General features: G+C 43.2%; 2 protein-coding genes across 13 annotated transcripts in view; one reads left to right on the top strand and one right to left on the bottom strand.

The window, feature by feature from the left end:
- MTSS2 (MTSS I-BAR domain containing 2) overlaps positions 1 to 17,512 on the bottom strand; it is a 331,653-nt gene that overhangs the window by 10,294 nt on the left and 303,847 nt on the right. For all 12 annotated transcript variants that reach the window (XM_085639831.1, XM_085639827.1, XM_085639829.1 and 9 more), the window contains 2 exons: positions 9,438 to 9,605; positions 7,320 to 7,485 (listed from right to left, as the gene is read on the bottom strand). In XM_085639831.1, coding sequence (XP_085495957.1) covers positions 7,320 to 7,485; positions 9,438 to 9,605 — 334 coding nt within the window. The remainder of the gene's footprint in view (positions 1 to 7,319; positions 7,486 to 9,437; positions 9,606 to 17,512) is intronic.
- Positions 1 to 17,512, top strand: part of IL34 (interleukin 34) — an 851,078-nt gene that overhangs the window by 671,388 nt on the left and 162,178 nt on the right. The gene's annotated exons all lie outside the window — the stretch shown is intronic.

Genomic DNA, 17,512 nt, shown 5'->3' with positions numbered 1-17,512 from the left:
AGTTTAGAACTGCAGAGTATGGTGCTTTGGAATTGAGTAAAATGGTGGGGAGTAGAGTGGTGCAGAGTAGAGTAGATTATTTTAGAGAAGAGTAAAATTGTGTAAAGTAGATTGACCTGTTGTGAAATGGCGCAGGGTATAGTGTAGTGGCATTTAGTAGTGGCATAGAGTGCAATGTTGCAGATTAGAGTAGCATAGAGTGGAGTGGTGTAGAATAGAGAGGCATACAGTGCATCAGAGTGTATGGTGCAGAGTAGAGTAGAGAGGCATAGAGTGAAGTGGCGTAGAGTGTCGCACCAGACGTCAGCAGTGCTAAAGCCGGCCCTGGTGGTAGGCCTTTGTTGTTGCAGTGGAACATGTTCACCTGTTTCATTGTTGACAACACATGCATCCACCAAATAGTATAAAAACTATGTTTTGACATAGGCAAGATGTTTAAGGCTGTAGTATAAATAATATATTTGTTGCCGGGCTCCTACTTGTAGTTTTCTGGAAAGCAGAAATCTGTGTTCTAGGTTTTTATGGCACAGTGCTACTGCAGGTGTTGCACATACTGAGGCTATTGCTCATTAGGTGTAGTTGTGTAGGCTACACCTTTTGGCTTAGCAGTGTGTGTTATTATTAAAAGGTGTTGGTACCCACTGACTGTAAACAGAAATATCATTAGACATTGACTAGAGGGTCACAGTAGGCAAAAGCCAATAGTGTTTTGATAGAAGAACCTCGACATGAATATTTGTTGGCAGAGAAATATGTGCACCTCCCCACTGCAGGCCTTTTTTATGGGTTATGTCACAGCCGTGTAAGCTGGAGAACAGGAGGGGCATGAGCGGGCTCCATGGAGTGAGTAATCTACATTCCTCTTGCTTTCCTTTAAACGCTCTCACTTTAAAGTGACTCAAGCCTGAAGCCTGGTTCTGGCTCAGCTCGAGGTCCTGGTGGAACCTCGAGTCCATAACAAGCCAAGCTTTCATGAGGCTTCTGCCTCCATCCCGCTACCCAGGATGCCAGAGCTGCCTACTATGGAACTAGGGTGCTAGGTTCAAGTCCCTGCATTGGCTCAACATCATGTGATTCTGGGCATATCACTTAATCTCATGTGAATCACTCCAATACCTGTGGGTCGATGTTGCTCTATAGTTTAAAAATATACACAATACACTAAGATAAAAACAAAGGCTTAACATAAGTAAAGACAAATAGACACCAATTTTCTGGATAATTTGTGGCTTCCCTGCTTAAATTGTGTGATCTTAATATTTTATTTCACCGAAACCTTTTAATTCATGATCCTGTATGAAAGCCCAAAATATGTGAGTTCAGACTGCCAGTTGTACAAACCCATCACATTTAATAAGTACTTCTAAGTGCAGTGCTTTAATGTGCCCTGTTAATGTCAAAGCTTCCAGATGTTAAAGAAATACACTTACATATTTTCAGGGCTTGGCTCTTGCGCAGGGTCTAAGATCCGTGCCAGACACTTGGCATCTCTATTCTATGTGTCCATAACCAGAAAGATAAAGTATACTAAAGACTATGATACAGATAGCTCTGAGCGGGCAATGCATAGCTTACAGCAAACACTTCCGAGGGCCTGCTGTGTGCCATGGACTCTTGCCTCCATCATACTGCTCTGATAGGATGACTCTAGTGAATTTATCTGACACTCAGCTACGCATGTCAGAGCTGTGCACGCCAGAGCTGTGCACGCAGTGATTATTTTCACAGTGGAGCTTCTCGTGTTGGGACTCAGGATCGACACAGATCCAGGCAGCCATTGAAAGTCATAATGGCTCTACCTACCAATGAGTGGGCAACTGTGGCTATTAGAGCAGCACTGCCAGTGGCTCATGCCCAAGGGAGGATAGCTCAGCGCTGGTGCTTTCTAGATGTATGGGCTGTAGGGTGGGGGTTGGTGGTGTGGTTGCTTAGTGGCCTAATGCCTCCACTCCAACAATGCGTGTGTGACCTCTTGGTCTCGGCTTCAAAACCCAGCAGGTTCACTTAGCCTTTTATCCTTCTTAAGTCAATAAAATTAGAAGGTAATAATATTGGGGAGAGGAGCTGGCCTAACGGCTAGGGCGGTCGACCTCGAATCTGGGGAACTCGAGTCTTGGCAATGACACTGAACATCTTGTGATTCTGGGCAAATCACTTAATCTCCCTGTGCCTAACAAAAATGAATGTATCCACATGTATTGCAACTGGTGCTATGTAAAGCGCTCTGATACCCGATACCTTCGGGTCAAGTTCGCGCTACATAAAACTCCGTAAAAAATAAAATAAAAAAAATTACATTTAAAGAAAACATACATCTTTAAGGCAGCACCAGAATGCCCTAGAGCATAAATGTGCACTTCACTTATAAGCTCTTATCCAACATTTTCTCCTGTTGAGGAAGTGGTTCTTCCACCAATTGCCACTGATTATAGTGAAACACCTTTCTTTAATTCTGACCTCCTCCCGTTGCTCTCTCCTTTTGCGACTACTTAAGGGACCCTTTACCACTGCGTAAGGAGAGGGGGGTTCCTTGGCTTGGAATAGGCATTTCCCACCATCTCGCCTCAGCCACACCCATTTGTTTCATATTATTATGGCCTTTGAAGTCATGCTAGTGTCCATCGCCTATCCTTTTAACTGGGTACACAATTTGCATGTTGGAAAATTTCAAGCTCACGCACCCCTAATATTATTCACCAAGCTACACCCCTGTATACTGTGTATAAAGGAACCCAGTTTTTTTGGATATTTTATGCTGGTGTTCCGTCACCTGATCCCATTTCTTATCAGTGAGTCGTCTGCTGAGCTCCTCCCCCCATCGTTCTCTGGGATGACAGCTGTTGCACCATCATTGCAAGATACATGCGTTATAGCCGTGAAATAGGTTTGCCCCCTCTACCGAATGTGAGGAGTACCAGTACCAAGTGATGGGTCAGGGTTTCTGATTGATCAGACCCCCAAGATGTTTACTAGAGCTCACTATTGCTCCATGTGCAACTGTGTATCAGGCAAACTATTTTATCCGCCATGGCGTTTGAGGTGTGGAACACACCTTCTGTGTAGCAGTCACTCAGCATTTCCATTCCTGTGAGCACCAATTTGTACACTCTCAAAGCCATAAAATACCCTCTTTTTGTTGTGGGTAAACCCAACAGTGGCAATGCCGGCGCATAGAGGGGGTGCTGCTCAGCGATTATTATCTGTATGTTACTTTTATAATATCACCATAGGTATCAGCTCCACAGACCCTGCGTTTGCATGTTTATCCTGTATGTGGGTATTTGCAGTCAGTATCTGCAACAATAATTGTGGGCGAGGAGCTTCCAGAGCTTCAGTCTTACCATGTGGAGCTCCTGAGTGCTTTACCCACATTCCCTTTAGTGTTTATGTTCTTCTATGCATATCTTGCACATCCTAGGTGTTCGTTATTCTGAATGTTTCTTCTTACTGAGCTTTGACTTCTGTGCGATCTTGTCAAGCTATATATCCAATATTTTGTTAACTTTCTCCACGTTGCCACCAGTCGTTGTCAGAGTCCCTGACAGTCAGACATTTCAAAATGCCTAGACAAAAGGGACCTCACAATACTCCTTTGAATGTAATCTCAAATTTATAACCAGTCATTTTGGAGAATGAAGATGATATTCTTGGGTAGAGGACATGTCCTAGGAATAGGGGTGGGCAGAATTTGCGAAATTCACTTTCGCAAATTATCGCGAAAATGTTAAAAATCTCCGCAAACACGCGGAAATATCGCGAAGATGCGGAAGTTTTTTTCCCGCCCGTTCGCGGTATTTTCTGCGTGGTCGCGGCTCGCCAACTTACCCATGCGGTTGCTCGTGGGCGCGGCCATCTTGTTTTCACTTGTCTCGCGGTGCATGATCGCGAGAAGAAAGACGTGATCGCGCGACGCATGATGTTACTGCGGGCGAGAACTGTCACGAGACAGCGCAAATGGCTACCAACAATCCAACATCTCGTGGAGAACGCGACCGGATCGGGAAGTCTTGTCGGCTTTCAAGTAAGGAGATCGTGCGCACGCGAGAATGTATCATTTTACAGCGCGAGCAAGAAACAAATTATCGCTAAGCTGCGGAATGCGGAAATTTTGACATTTTCGCGCTTTCCGCGGAACGCAAAAATGCCAAATTATCGCAATTTCCGCGAACGCAACGGAATTTTGGCCCAGGCCTACCTAGGAAGTGTGTTGGTATGTGACAATGTTGTGACAATCCTAAGGAGGCAAAGAATCAATAAAATAAGACGAATCGAGTCAATGCGGTGTGCCACCCCTGATATTAAAATCATCCAGAATAAGTAGATTGACGTCAAAGGTTGCTCATGTTGTAAGGAAGGCTGCAGCCGCGGCCTGTGCAGGTAAGAGCAGTGGGGCCGGCTGCAGGGGGGTTTCGACGGACGATGATGAGGTAAAATTAAATAAATAATTACTTTTCCCTCTTCATCGTCCGTCAAACTCCCCTCTCACCCGGCCCCCCTGCCCCACCGCTCTTACCTGCAGGGGCCGCGGCTGGAAGTCTGCACAGAGGATGTTACAATAATCGGTTGGCTCCTCAATATCCAAACAACCGTCTCCCACTTCTCATACTATTCAGCCAAGACTCAACATTCGAATGCAGACAAAACTTGACTATATCGCTTTACTGGCCCTTCAACTTTGCAAACAGAGTCCAAATTCCTCACATTGGTAATGAACTCTATTCATGGTCTGACACAGTCACATTCTCTTACGCACCATTTTCTTTGATATTCTTAATTGACTCCTTTTCTCATTATTTTATGTACCACTTCACCAACACTAAACTTCCTCGAGCAACCTCGAGACTTGGATCCTTAGCCCTTCTGGCACTTTTAGAAATGAGGGGTAAGGGCACGCCTTCGATGATTCAAGATTACCAGGAATATCCACAGCAATACCAACCGACTGCACGCCCAAGAACAGATTGGTTGTATGTTACTATATTGACCTCTTTTACATCACTCTACCACTACATTACCCCCAATACATCGACCTCCTCCTCCTACTACTCCTTCTGGTAATTGTACCATTACATTCTCCATCACTAAATGTCTATCTTTTCAATTTGAGTTATCTGAACATTTATTTCTTAATTCATTTTTAAATCTTTATTGATTTAATACCATAAACCATAATTATTTACTTTATTTATATTTGGGTTAATTCAGCCTTCTTCTTTAATTCATATCAATAGTTTAGAATATTTTGTGTTTTTGTATTTTAATTCAGTCTGTGTCAGAGTTTCCAATGAAAAGCCGTATTTTGTTTTCATAATAACTTTGGACCCATATGAAAAATATGCACAAAATGTACTCTTTAAAAAAAATCATCCAATTTGGGTTCGGTATGACAAGTTTCATCGAAATCTGTCAAGTGGAGGACGATGGGGAAGCAGTTGCGTAGCAAGGGGTGGTGGTCCGCTGCGGACAGCTAACGGAGGGGCCACCATGGGCGACATAAGGTCTAGCTACGCCACTGCGGGGAAGGGAATAGAGGGGGGCAAAAAGAAAAACGTTTCTTATTTTTAACTTGTCGGCAATCTTTGCCACCCACAAAAAGACACTGAACAATTTTACACCAAACCTTTCAATAGTTTTCGAAAAATTAGAGTTATAAAAAAGTGATGAGTAGGTTTGAAAGGTTTAAAGGCTAGAGATATTTGAACTGTTAGTCTGGGAATTGTTCTCAAATCCTGGTTCACAGACCTAAAAGTAGAAAGACAAATCTCATGTCATTGGGCAGGAAGCTTTTTCCTAGGCATCAATGTTGGGTTCATGAACTCTTAAGTGGGGTTTGCAAACCCAAAACCTTTCACTGGCTTCCTGCAAGAAAAAATGTATCTTGTGGCCACCCTTACAGTAGGCAGATTACAGTCCATGCATGCTGAGAAAATAAAATAAAAGGACACATAAGGGGGTAGGTAGGAACACCTTGACCCCCGGGCCTAACTGGAGGGACTTCACAAAGCTCCCACAAAACTGAAAATGTAAAAAGAATTAATTTGTTTGTGTTTCAGGGCGAGTGAACCCTTCTTGGGGTTCATGGCTCCTACCAGGCAGAGGACCCCATGTCTGCAGTAGTCCCTGGTCACGGTACCATTGACCCACAGACTATGAAACACGTTGACTGGTATTGGGTCCTCTTTCATAGACCACAATCTCAGTACAGAGACAATGGACTATAAATCTACTGGATTCACATCGGGTCCCCTTTCCATAGTCCACAATCTTGGTACTGAGTCCCCAGACTATAAAACTCATGGACCTGCGTTGAGTCTCATCTTATTGTCTGGGTACCAAGAATGCAGATGGTGTGTGCCATTTTCGGTGTGCCGTTTCCATGGTCTTCAAAAAAAGTCCAGAGTCTACCAACACATTTTGGGACCATTTAAACTGAGAAGCTAATGTTCCATTTAGATGTGGCCTGCCTTTAGATAAAATTTTAGGGGGGGAGGGGGGTGTTCAGAGTCAACTCAATTTTTCCAATGTGTGCCAAGTCAGCGGTCTGAAACACAGGACTGTGGGTCCGACACACCTTGCAAAGAGAGCAGGACTTCGTAATGGTCGGAGAACCATTTGCCAAGGAAAAGACTATTCTGAGCTTTATATTAGATGAGAGTGGAGGTGCCCCTCTACCACATCAGAAAGTTCATGTCCCCTAGAACAAGGTGGCACATCCACCTTTTAGTGAGGAGCAGGAGACCTGAGCAATTGGGATTTGATACAGATTCTATTTTCCAGCTCTTTGCAATTGCAGACAATGCACAGCAAGACATTGCAGGACCATCTTCTGTATCTAGGTCTTGTAAAGAGCAGATGATCTGAATCCTCAGAAGAATACCAAGAATTCCATGTTTGGGAGTTCTTCTGTCATCTCCCAGGTGAGAAGCAGCGGAATATGAGGAGGGTTGTGTGGAAGCTTTGTGACAAGAAGCTGAGCAGTGGAGCATAGAGTTTATTACTTTGCACTTTGAGTATGAGAAAAGAAGTGTGCATGAAGTTAATATTAGTGAGCAAAAAAATCTAATTTTGCCCACTGTATCAGGCAAACTTCGCAAACTTTCCAACTTGATGAAAATATGAAGTTTGTCACCTTGGTAAAACTACTGTTGTGGCCAAAAATTGCTGGAAAAAAAGAAAACCACATTCCCCCAGTCCACAATTTATGTATACCACCAAAGTTACTATTTCTTATACAACAAAATGTTCCCATTTATGTATAGTATTTCTTAACCCGATGCAAGTAAATATATAAAATAACTAATCAAAGTCTGCTTTTGTACCTTGGGAGGGGATGGTGTCCTCCGAGCATGAAGGTGTGGTGGTCTGTGTGCTGTAGCCACTAGAATATTGCAGTGAGTCGCGACTGCTCTTCTGGTGTTCCAGGCTCAGGCCGCGGGTCAGCACCATCGCCAGGTCACTGGCAGCTGGTGACACCTCCTCCCCGTGCTGTCAAAGAACTAAGAAGATTAGGCACAGGGAATCCTAACTTAGACCATACATTTTTAGGGTTTGTGCCCCAAGCTCCTTATATCCAGTACTTGCAGAGATCTTCAGAGCAGATAGAAGGAAGTTTATAGCAGACAGCTAGAAGGTATCCAGAGAGGAAGAACAGCTAATGTAAAAGAGAAAAGCATGAGCAAAGGAACAGGAGTTAATTAGAGAGAAGTATAATGGAAAGGGAGGTAAGAAAGGAAAGGAAACCAGGTGTATATAATTAAGTAAGATATAGGAAAAGGGGGAACATAAGAAGAAGGAGCAATGAGGGAATGTCAGGGAGGAACATTAAGGGAAAGTAAGGAAGAAAGGAAGACGTGCAAGTGAGACATATCCGAGATGAGGGTAAAGGAAAGAGCGGAAGAAATGAAGAGGGGCCAGAGAGGTGTTTCAAGGAGGAGAGGATAGGGAAAGTGAACAAGAATGAATAAAAAGAGAAAAACAGCAAAACAGCAAAATAAGTAGAGCTGGAGAGATTCATGGGCACTGATCAATAGACAAGATGAAAGTATTCGGTCTGTAAGAGAGGACGATAGTTTAGATGTAAGAAGAATAGAGATGAGTGAGGCACAGAAAGAAGATGAGGGGTAAAGGGAGAAACAGGAATGAAAGACAGGTTGGTGGTAATAGCGTATAATGTGAAAGGAGGAGTTTGACTGCATTGGGAGAGAATGAGAGCAAGCCAAGGCCAGTTTGTCCAGAAGTGAGGGAATGGAGGTGGAATGCAGAGAGTAGGTTGTGGTGTATGAAAGACTGTGAATATTGACGGAAACTTGTTAGCCGTGCTTGAAGGTTAAAATAGAGCCGTTTGTCAGAAAACTGTTACACGTCTGAAGACAGAGTTGTTTTTATTAAGGCTGAAAGAATGTGTCACTTTTCAACCCCAGAGCCCTTTCCTTCACCTTCAAAGGTTAAGACATGTTTCAATCCACAATCCCCTTCTGTAATTACAAAAAATAAGACGTTGGTATCTGTACTTCACTTATGAACCTAGCAAAGGTAGGACACGTATTCATTGGCCTTCTGTGAACCTTCCTCTGTAGCCCCCAAAGGCTAAGACACTTCTCAACCCACAGCCCTCATCTGTATGCCCCAAAGGTTGAAAGACTTCTTGATCAACAGCCCTCCTCCGTATCTCCCAAAGTATGATACACTTCTCGATCCATAGCTCTCCTTTGTATCCGCCCAAAAGTTGAGACACTCCACATTCCAGAGGCCTCCTCCGTATCCCCAAAGATTGATACACATCTTGATCAAGAGTGCTTCTCTATATCCCCAAAGGCCGAGACACTTCTCGATCCAGAGCCCTCCGCCATATCCCTCAAAGGTTGATACGCTTCTTGAACAAGAGCCCTTATCCATATCTCCCAAAGGCTAAGAGACTTCTCGATCCAGAGCCCTCCTCTCTATCCCCCAAAGGCTGATATACCATTGAAGTCAAAACCCATTCTGTATCTTACAAAGGATAGGACATGTTAGTCCAGAGCCCTCTTCTGGACATGCTGAAGACACCTTTGTATGAGTGTACCTCTTCAGTACATATTCAAAAATAACACGCATTTGTATCCAGAGAAGTCTTCTTTACCGATCGAATAGGGTGACGCTTAAGTACACAGAATCATCTTCTGCACCTAGCTGAAGATAAGACATTCTCAATCAAGAGTCTTTAACTTTTCCAGCCACAGCTGCTTGAATAGTAAGGTGCTTCTGACAGGATCCCTTTATTGTATCTTTCAAAGGCTGAGACACTTCTCGATCAACATTTATATTCATTAACTCTTAACGGGAAAGGCACATCTCAATCCAGAACACTCCTTTCCAATTCTCAAGGCCTTAAGCTTTTCAGAAGCATCCCTTCAGCAGCAACTCTCAATCCCACACTTGTGTTTTTTATGATCCCATACCTTGGCAGCAATGGTGGCCGGGGACATCCTGGGCCGATGCGGGTCCTCAGTGTTCATTCCTTGGTATCCAGGTCCAAGTTCTGACTCGCGTAGATGCTCGACGCGATCCTTCCGGCGTTGTAGTGAGGCCAGCATGGGCTGGTCATAAGGACTGGCCTTGGACCAATCCTGGAAATTACAATGCATGAAAAGCAAGGCTTGTTTCAAGCAAACCACTCAAAGCAGAGCACAGACAATTCAATCATGGACCAGGAACTGTAAATGAGCTGAAGGTTTACGCTACAGTCATAAAGCACAGTCGCTGTGTAAACAAATGCTACATCCATTGCCTTGTGCAATGTAATTAGCAAATTACAACTCATTACCTAACTGGTCAAAAGACCTTTAGCTCACTACTGCTTGACTCGTTAAACCAGGCTTTTAAATCAATATAAAGCACATGTCTTCTTTACAAAACGTGTCAATTCAACCCAGCCTCTACAGGCCAGACGCTGTACGATAGCTTTGTGACCGATGCACCAAAAGGGCATCCATCCTTGCCCATCCCTGTGATTCAGCACACTCCAAGTACGACTGTGTGCTTTCTGCTACCACCAAAGAGTTCTGAAGGCCACACTGGTCCTCTAAGTTAGAATAGTCATAAGCCAATGATCAACAGAAGCCAGGTAGAGCAGCTCAACAAAACGTTCTGGAAGCTAAAACCTTTAAGAAAATGTGACTTGTTTACATGGACAGAATTATAAAGGCTCTCCCACAAGAAACTGTAAAACAACCCCTCTGTTCTACCCTCTAACCTTCGTGCCATGGTTATTTATTTGGTTTTGGCGGGGATGGTTACCTTTAAAGCGATGGTGAAGGCTACTGTTAAGAGGTTCCATCACGTCCATCTGACCATCACCGATCTGAGTCTTTGATGCCCAGAGCAAGGACTGGTGGGAGGGGGGCAGCAAGAAGAGTAACTAGTTTCAGTGCACGGAGGAACTTATTCATTGGTAAGGATTTCATCCTTGACAGATGCATGTGAGAGGACTCTGAAGACCTGGACCCCGCACATCAGAGGTAATCCAACTGTGGGCTACTACTAGGAAGTTTCAAGCCTCTTATTAGCGCGGTACCTGGCATTACATTTAACCTGACGTAGTGGGATCACCGGGTTTTCCAACCCATGCAGGAAGTCCCGGCTATGAACATGGTGGCACTGCGGTACTGCGCTGCACCATTTTATAACAGCTACTTAAAGCCCTGAAAGATTTAAAAATCAACAAATGACTTGGCACCATTGTGGGGGAGGGGCGAGAGGGGTTGCTGTGGAGGAGAGGGCTCATTAATAATGTCAACAGGTGTTCCAGTTTTACCACAAGCATTAGTGGGACTGGCAAACTTTTACTGCTTGCTCCAGAAAGCGCTCCCACCATTCAGCGTTAGCAGACTCATGCAACATTTTCATTGTAGGAACAGGTACAAGCAATTTAATAAATAAACCAACGTCATCTACTTTGCTTCAAGTGAAGAAACATTCAAAGTGCAGTTTTCTGTTAGTTAAAGAAACTATGAAAGAGCTTTTGAAAAATGATCATATTAATGTTATTAGTGTCTTGCTACTGCGTAGAGCACCTCCAGTGCCTCGCCACCAATCACCACACATTCTGTTTAAAATGCACCCTTCAGCGGGGGATGGCCAGCCAGCTTGTTCCTAGAAACTCCCCCCATTGGACAGCAGTGCCAAAGTCCAAGATGAAATTGATAGTTGAGTGAAAGGGATTGGATGGCACACTGGGGTAAAGTTCCAAGTGGTTTGTTGAGAATTGTATCTATGGGAACCCATGCACACAATCATTTGAAGCTTGTGGAAATATAGCTCATAACAGCACAAGAGTTGAGTCCAATAATCACAAACACACTGTACTAAGAGGATACCCCAGAAGTGCAGTTACAAACTAGTCTTATTCAATAGGTACTTCCACACTTTACTAAGAGAATCCCAAAGAGGTTCAGCACATCGCAATAGGAACCAAGTCCAACCAAAAATCTAGTAATCTGATCAAAATATCCCAAGTAGATCAGTGGCCAGGGTGGGGAGGGACAAGCAATTCAAACCCAGGGGAGGCAGCCAATCAAAACCCAGGATGTCTGCAGCTAGGTGCCTGTGAAAAGGTAGCCTATGGGCCACTTCAAATAAAAACGTGAGTACCATACTGCTGGGTGCCTGAGTAGACAAAACTCATCTGTAACACCAAGAGGAACTGGAAGAGATCTCAAGCAGAGTAACAGAGGGGCGTGGCCATTAAAAAACAAATACAGCAGGGCCAGAAACCCAGCAAATATTCAGCAAAATAACATGGTGGCCAGATTCAAAGAAAAAACATTCTCTGCTCTGATGGGTTGTGGTCTGGAATATCAAGTAGGAACTTTGTTATACTTTAATATGGTAGCCAAACTATCGAGGACAAAAAAATCGACATTTATGTGCATATAGAGAGGTATGGATTTACTACTCTTAACTCCACATCGACGTACCTTAAAAATATATATTGTCAAGGTACATATATGTGGAGTAAGGTATAGAAAATCTATATCTGCTTACCTGTCAATATTTTTGGCCTCAATATTATGGGTATCATAATAAGAAATAATGATATTCCCTACTCGATATTCAGGAACCCTCCTCTCCGATGGAAACTTGGGTGTACTGAAAGCACGCAGTGGCACCGCGGAGCACCATTAGTGCTCAGCGCGTATCTACAGGAAAAAACTTCACATTTGTGCAATTTAAAACTGTTGCACAAGAAGTTATTTATTCTCACGTAAAGAAAACTGCAAATCCCTTGTACCCTACCAGAAACACATGTGTAATACTACATGATGCAAATTCTATGGACAGTGTCACTGGATAGCCTATGTGTCCACGCCATGGGCTCGAGGCACACCACCATCAACAGGAAATTGCAGCTGGACCAAGAGCCGCCCATAGACGTTTTAAGACAAGGCAAAGTGGCCGATTGTATCTCACTAAAAGTGATGAAATGCTACTGTCCTTAAGAAGCAAAATAAGTGTGTGTCAGGAAGGGAGGCAAAGAAAATCTTTTCTTTTAAAGACGAGAACCCTCACTCACCCGAGGGTGACATGCTTCATCATTGGGTCCCCTCTTGCACACTGTAACCGCAAGGTATACAGTGTGGGCTACAACTCTCAAAAAAGGGACAAGAGAGGAGCGTGAGGTGTTTTAATGGGGATACCCAAGTTGACAGGGGGAGTAAGGGGCAGAGTGTGAAATTAAACAAAGTGTGGGTGAATAAAACTAGCTACAGGGTAACAAAGTCAAATTTAATAATAGTTCCCATCAGCTAGAGTTAAAATGAGGTGATCTAGGATTGACAAAATATCCTAGTTATTGGTGGTCGACATGTTTCTGCCAGATGACTTATTTGTTCGCGGCATTCATCAGGACCTCTCAATATTATCACTCTGCTCGTATAATCAAAATAAATGAATTACAGACCATACTCATTGGTAGGGTGTAAATGACAAGAGGACCAGCTGCAGTCCGGTACAATGTCTCTGGAAAAAGATAGTTGATCAATTCAGTATCATTTCTAAAAACTTTAAGGTCAACCTCCACATACCAAAATAAACACCACACACGTGATATGTGTTGCACACGTGATAAAAAAGGGGGAAACACACATCATTCAGGTAAGTCAGTGTATTGTAAGAACTTACCTAGGGGTAATGTTAATTTACCTCTACCTTGCGAAGAATGATGCTACAGAGCACAGATTACTAGAAAGATAAAAGACCGGTTCAGTATGGTTCTCAAATGTTGCACAATTATGAACACATAAACTGATAGATTGGTGTTGCTGTCATTGGATGTAATTATGACAAGCACAATCTATAATTTACACAATACACAGTATTCAGGGTAAAAAATAGAAACTTAATAAATCTCATGTCCCAAAAAACGAGTGACTCACAGTCACTTCATCGCCACGTGTAGCTTGTTGGAGTATGAAACGGACAGCATGCAAGATCAATTGAAATCGTCCGTATGTAATATAACACCCGCTAACCCAAGAGTCCCAGAGAAGCGAGTGGGTCAAAAGCGTTACACGCGAGCTACCAGCCCTTAGAATCATGAAATTAGGTTAAATAATAAGTCAGTGAGAAGACTGCACAAATCGGGTCGAAAATCACTCAATCTCAACAGCACCCAAGCCATCACCGGCTACCCACACTCACTCCCTCCAGTACCTTCCGTTAAGCCGTGTCGTCCTATTAGAGCACCAACCCGCTGGGGAGAAACTGCGCGTCTCACAATGGTTTTTAATCACCCATGCACCTTCGTTAATGCGTATACCCGGAAGTAGAACAAATAGCTTCCGGGTTACACAGAATCATGGGAAATGTAGTATGATGCGGGGAACTAGAGGGAGATGGCGCTAAACACGATCAGAATGCATCAATGTACGCCGTGTTTTAAACTAAAGAAATTGCCACAACCAGTCTGGACACTCGGAAATTTCTATGTGTCCACAGTGCGGTATCCGGATTGGTATATTAAAATACGGATAGCGGGACCATGCTATGACGAGTTGCAAGGGAGCACGGGAGATATAGTTTAGGTCATCTAGGAACCAGTGGAGTACATTACAGGGGATCAGGGGACAACAGTCGGGAGACAGCAATCCCCGCATTCTCGTTGGCTCTCAAGACATATACACAGATATCCAGTGCACTCAGGATGACTAGTGTGCCCACCATGTACTATGAAAATAAGTCAGTAATAAAGAGCTCTACACCAGAAAGGGGCTATATCACCACAACCTAACGCATCCAGATTAGGTGGCCTAATAGATGGAAGTACTCCATACATATAGTTCCATACGTAGAGTAAGATGCCAAATCAAAATCACACAGTATTTGTGATTGGGTACATAATGCACATTCAAGGCTGTCTATCCCGTTGGAAATCAGACCAGCATGTGTAGACAATGTGGCAGTAGATCAGAATGTATATGATATAACAGAAAGCTAAAGATAAAAATTATATCATAATGCTGGCAATGATTCAATGAGGATCAGTCATAATGTTATCCACCCTCTATGAGTAACATCATTATTCCCATGTTTGTGTGTTGTAAGACATCTAAAAATGGATAAAAGTGCTACGGGGGACCTGGAAAAGTTAAACAGAGCACCAGGGAATATCTTCATTCAGACCTCTCAGATGGCTTTTAAGACGGAACACCCACCGTTGTTCGCGGCGGAATAGAACTTGTTCCAAAGGTCCCATATTCACATCATAATGAGGTTTGTCAATGATGACCCATTGAAGGTCGTTTTCCGTGTGGCCCTTCTCAAGGTAATGCCTTGTCATACGTGTATTCGATTTTTTGCATCGAATGGTACTGCGATGCTCAGTAATTCTTTGTCGTACTTTGCGACAAGTCATTCCAATATAAATCAGTGAGCAAGGGCACTTGATCATATATATGACCCCACTGGTGTTACAGTTTGTGTGGTTATTCAATTTCCACGGTCTTCCCGGTAGAATATCCAGCTCCGTTATGTGACTTGTGAAGGGACAGCAAGAACAGGATCCGCATGGAAAATGACCAACCACAGGATTAGTGTTCCATAGTGTTGACTGGCTGTTGTGATGTACAACAGTTCTTGGTCGTGTATGTACCATGAGGTCCTGTAAATTACTGCTCCGTTTCAATGCGAACAGGGGTGAATCCAGTGTCAGCTTGCCTGTGTTAAGTATGTGCCAATTCTTGTTGATGGCCCTTTTAACATTTGTAGTTAAGTTGCTGAAAGTTGTCACACATACCAATCTGTCTGATTTCGGTTTGGTATATGTTTCCAGGAGTGCCCCCCTGTCATTGTTACGGGCTCTTTTTGCCGCTCTTTTTACCAGTTGTATCGGATAATGTCTGGCAGCTAGCTCCTCAGTCAACTTCTTGGCATGTTTATAATACTGAACCAATTCTGAACAATTTCTCCTGAGTCTAAGAAATTGACCGACTGGAAGGTTGGTAAGTAATGCCCTTGGGTGGAAGCTATGAAAGCTCAATAAGGAATTACGGGCCATCGGTTTCTGATATAGCTCAGTATGGATCCTCCCATCTTTAGGGTACAGTCTGAGGTCCAAGAAAGGTATGGAGAAGTTGTTATTCTCACCAGTAAACCTCAGATTAGTATCCCGTGTGTTAAGCCATATAGAGAAGTCTTCAAGAGACTCCTGGTCACCTTCCCAGATGACCAGGATATCGTCTATATAGCGTTTCCACAATTTCAATTGATCATGGAAAGGATTATGTAGAGGATAGATGTGTTGAGTCTCAAAATTATGCATATACAGGTTGGCCATGCTTGGTGCACAGGTACTCCCCATGGAAGTACCAGTTGTTTGCCAATACAGTTGTCCTTCAAAACTGAAAAAGTTTTCCTTAAGTGCCAGTGTCGCACATTGCATAACAAAGTCATTGGGTGTTTGGTCATCACGTGGATTTCTATCTAATAGATCCCGTATTGTCTCCAAAGTGGCATCTTGCGGTATATTCGTATACAACGCTTCCACATCGTATGTAGCCATCAGTTGACAATTGGGATCAAAAGAGAAGGATTCAAGATGTTGCAAGACGTGTTTAGTATCTTGTAGATACGATGGCATTAAGGATACAAATGGTCGAAGAAAGTGGTCCACGAATTTCGATAAAGGCTCTAAAAGAGACCCAATTCCAGATACTATCGGCCTCCCTGGAGGAGGTCGCTGATTCTTGTGGATTTTTGGGAGAGCATAAAAGGCTGGTATTTTAGGATTTTTTTGGATCAGGAAGTCAGCCTCATTTTTCGTGATCCAGCCAGCCTCTTTCCCTTCCTCTACCAATGACTTAATTTTCAGCTGTAATCGTCTAGTAGGATCTAATGCAATGCGAGTATAGAAAGTGGTGTTCTCTAGCTGTCTATGGCATTCTTGTCGGTAGACCTCTGTATCCAAAATTACCGTCGCTCCCCCCTTGTCAGCTGGCTTAATCGTGATCAGGGGATCATTACCCAAATTGGAGACACATTGTCTCTCTGAGTTTGACAGATTGCAAAAACCTTGTTTAGTGTGGCTAAGGCCTAGTTCGTAGTCCTTCAGGACCGCTTTTTCGAACGTGAGGACTTCAGGAGGGACCTGTTGTGAAGTGGGCAAGAAAGTGGATTTATTGCGGAGTCCAGTATTGGAACTCTCATCATGTGTTTCTGTCTCTACATCACTAAAGAAAAAGCACAAACGTATTTTACGAAAGAATTCCGCCAATTCCTTGTGCGTCATAAAATCATCGCCAAGTTTTGTGCAGTCTTCTCACTGACTTATTATTTAACCTAATTTCATGATTCTAAGGGCTGGTAGCTCGCGTGTAACGCTTTTGACCCACTCGCTTCTCTGGGACTCTTGGGTTAGCGGGTGTTATATTACATACGGACGATTTCAATTGATCTTGCATGCTGTCCGTTTCATACTCCAACAAGCTACACGTGGCGATGAAGTGACTGTGAGTCACTCGTTTTTTGGGACATGAGATTTATTAAGTTTCTATTTTTTACCCTGAATACTGTGTATTGTGTAAATTATAGATTGTGCTTGTCATAATTACATCCAATGACAGCAACACCAATCTATCAGTTTATGTGTTCATAATTGTGCAACATTTGAGAACCATACTGAACCGGTCTTTTATCTTTCTAGTAATCTGTGCTCTGTAGCATCATTCTTCGCAAGGTAGAGGTAAATTAACATTACCCCTAGGTGAGTTCTTACAATACACTGACTTACCTGAATGATGTGTGTTTCCCCCTTTTTTATCACGTGTGCAACACATATCACGTGTGTGGTGTTTATTTTGGTATGTGGAGGTTGACCTTAAAGTTTTTAGAAATGATACTGAATTGATCAACTATCTTTTTCCAGAGACATTGTACCGGACTGCAGCTGGTCCTCTTGTCATTTACACCCTACCAATGAGTATGGTCTGTAATTCATTTATTTTGATTATACGAGCAGAGTGATAATATTGAGAGGTCC

The sequence above is a fragment of the Triturus cristatus genome, chromosome 12, assembly GCF_964204655.1.
Source record: "Triturus cristatus chromosome 12, aTriCri1.1, whole genome shotgun sequence".
In the NCBI taxonomy this organism is placed as follows: domain Eukaryota; kingdom Metazoa; phylum Chordata; class Amphibia; order Caudata; family Salamandridae; genus Triturus; species Triturus cristatus.
The sequence above is the reverse complement of the archived record's forward strand: the minus strand, read 5'-3'. Positions and strand labels throughout refer to the sequence as shown.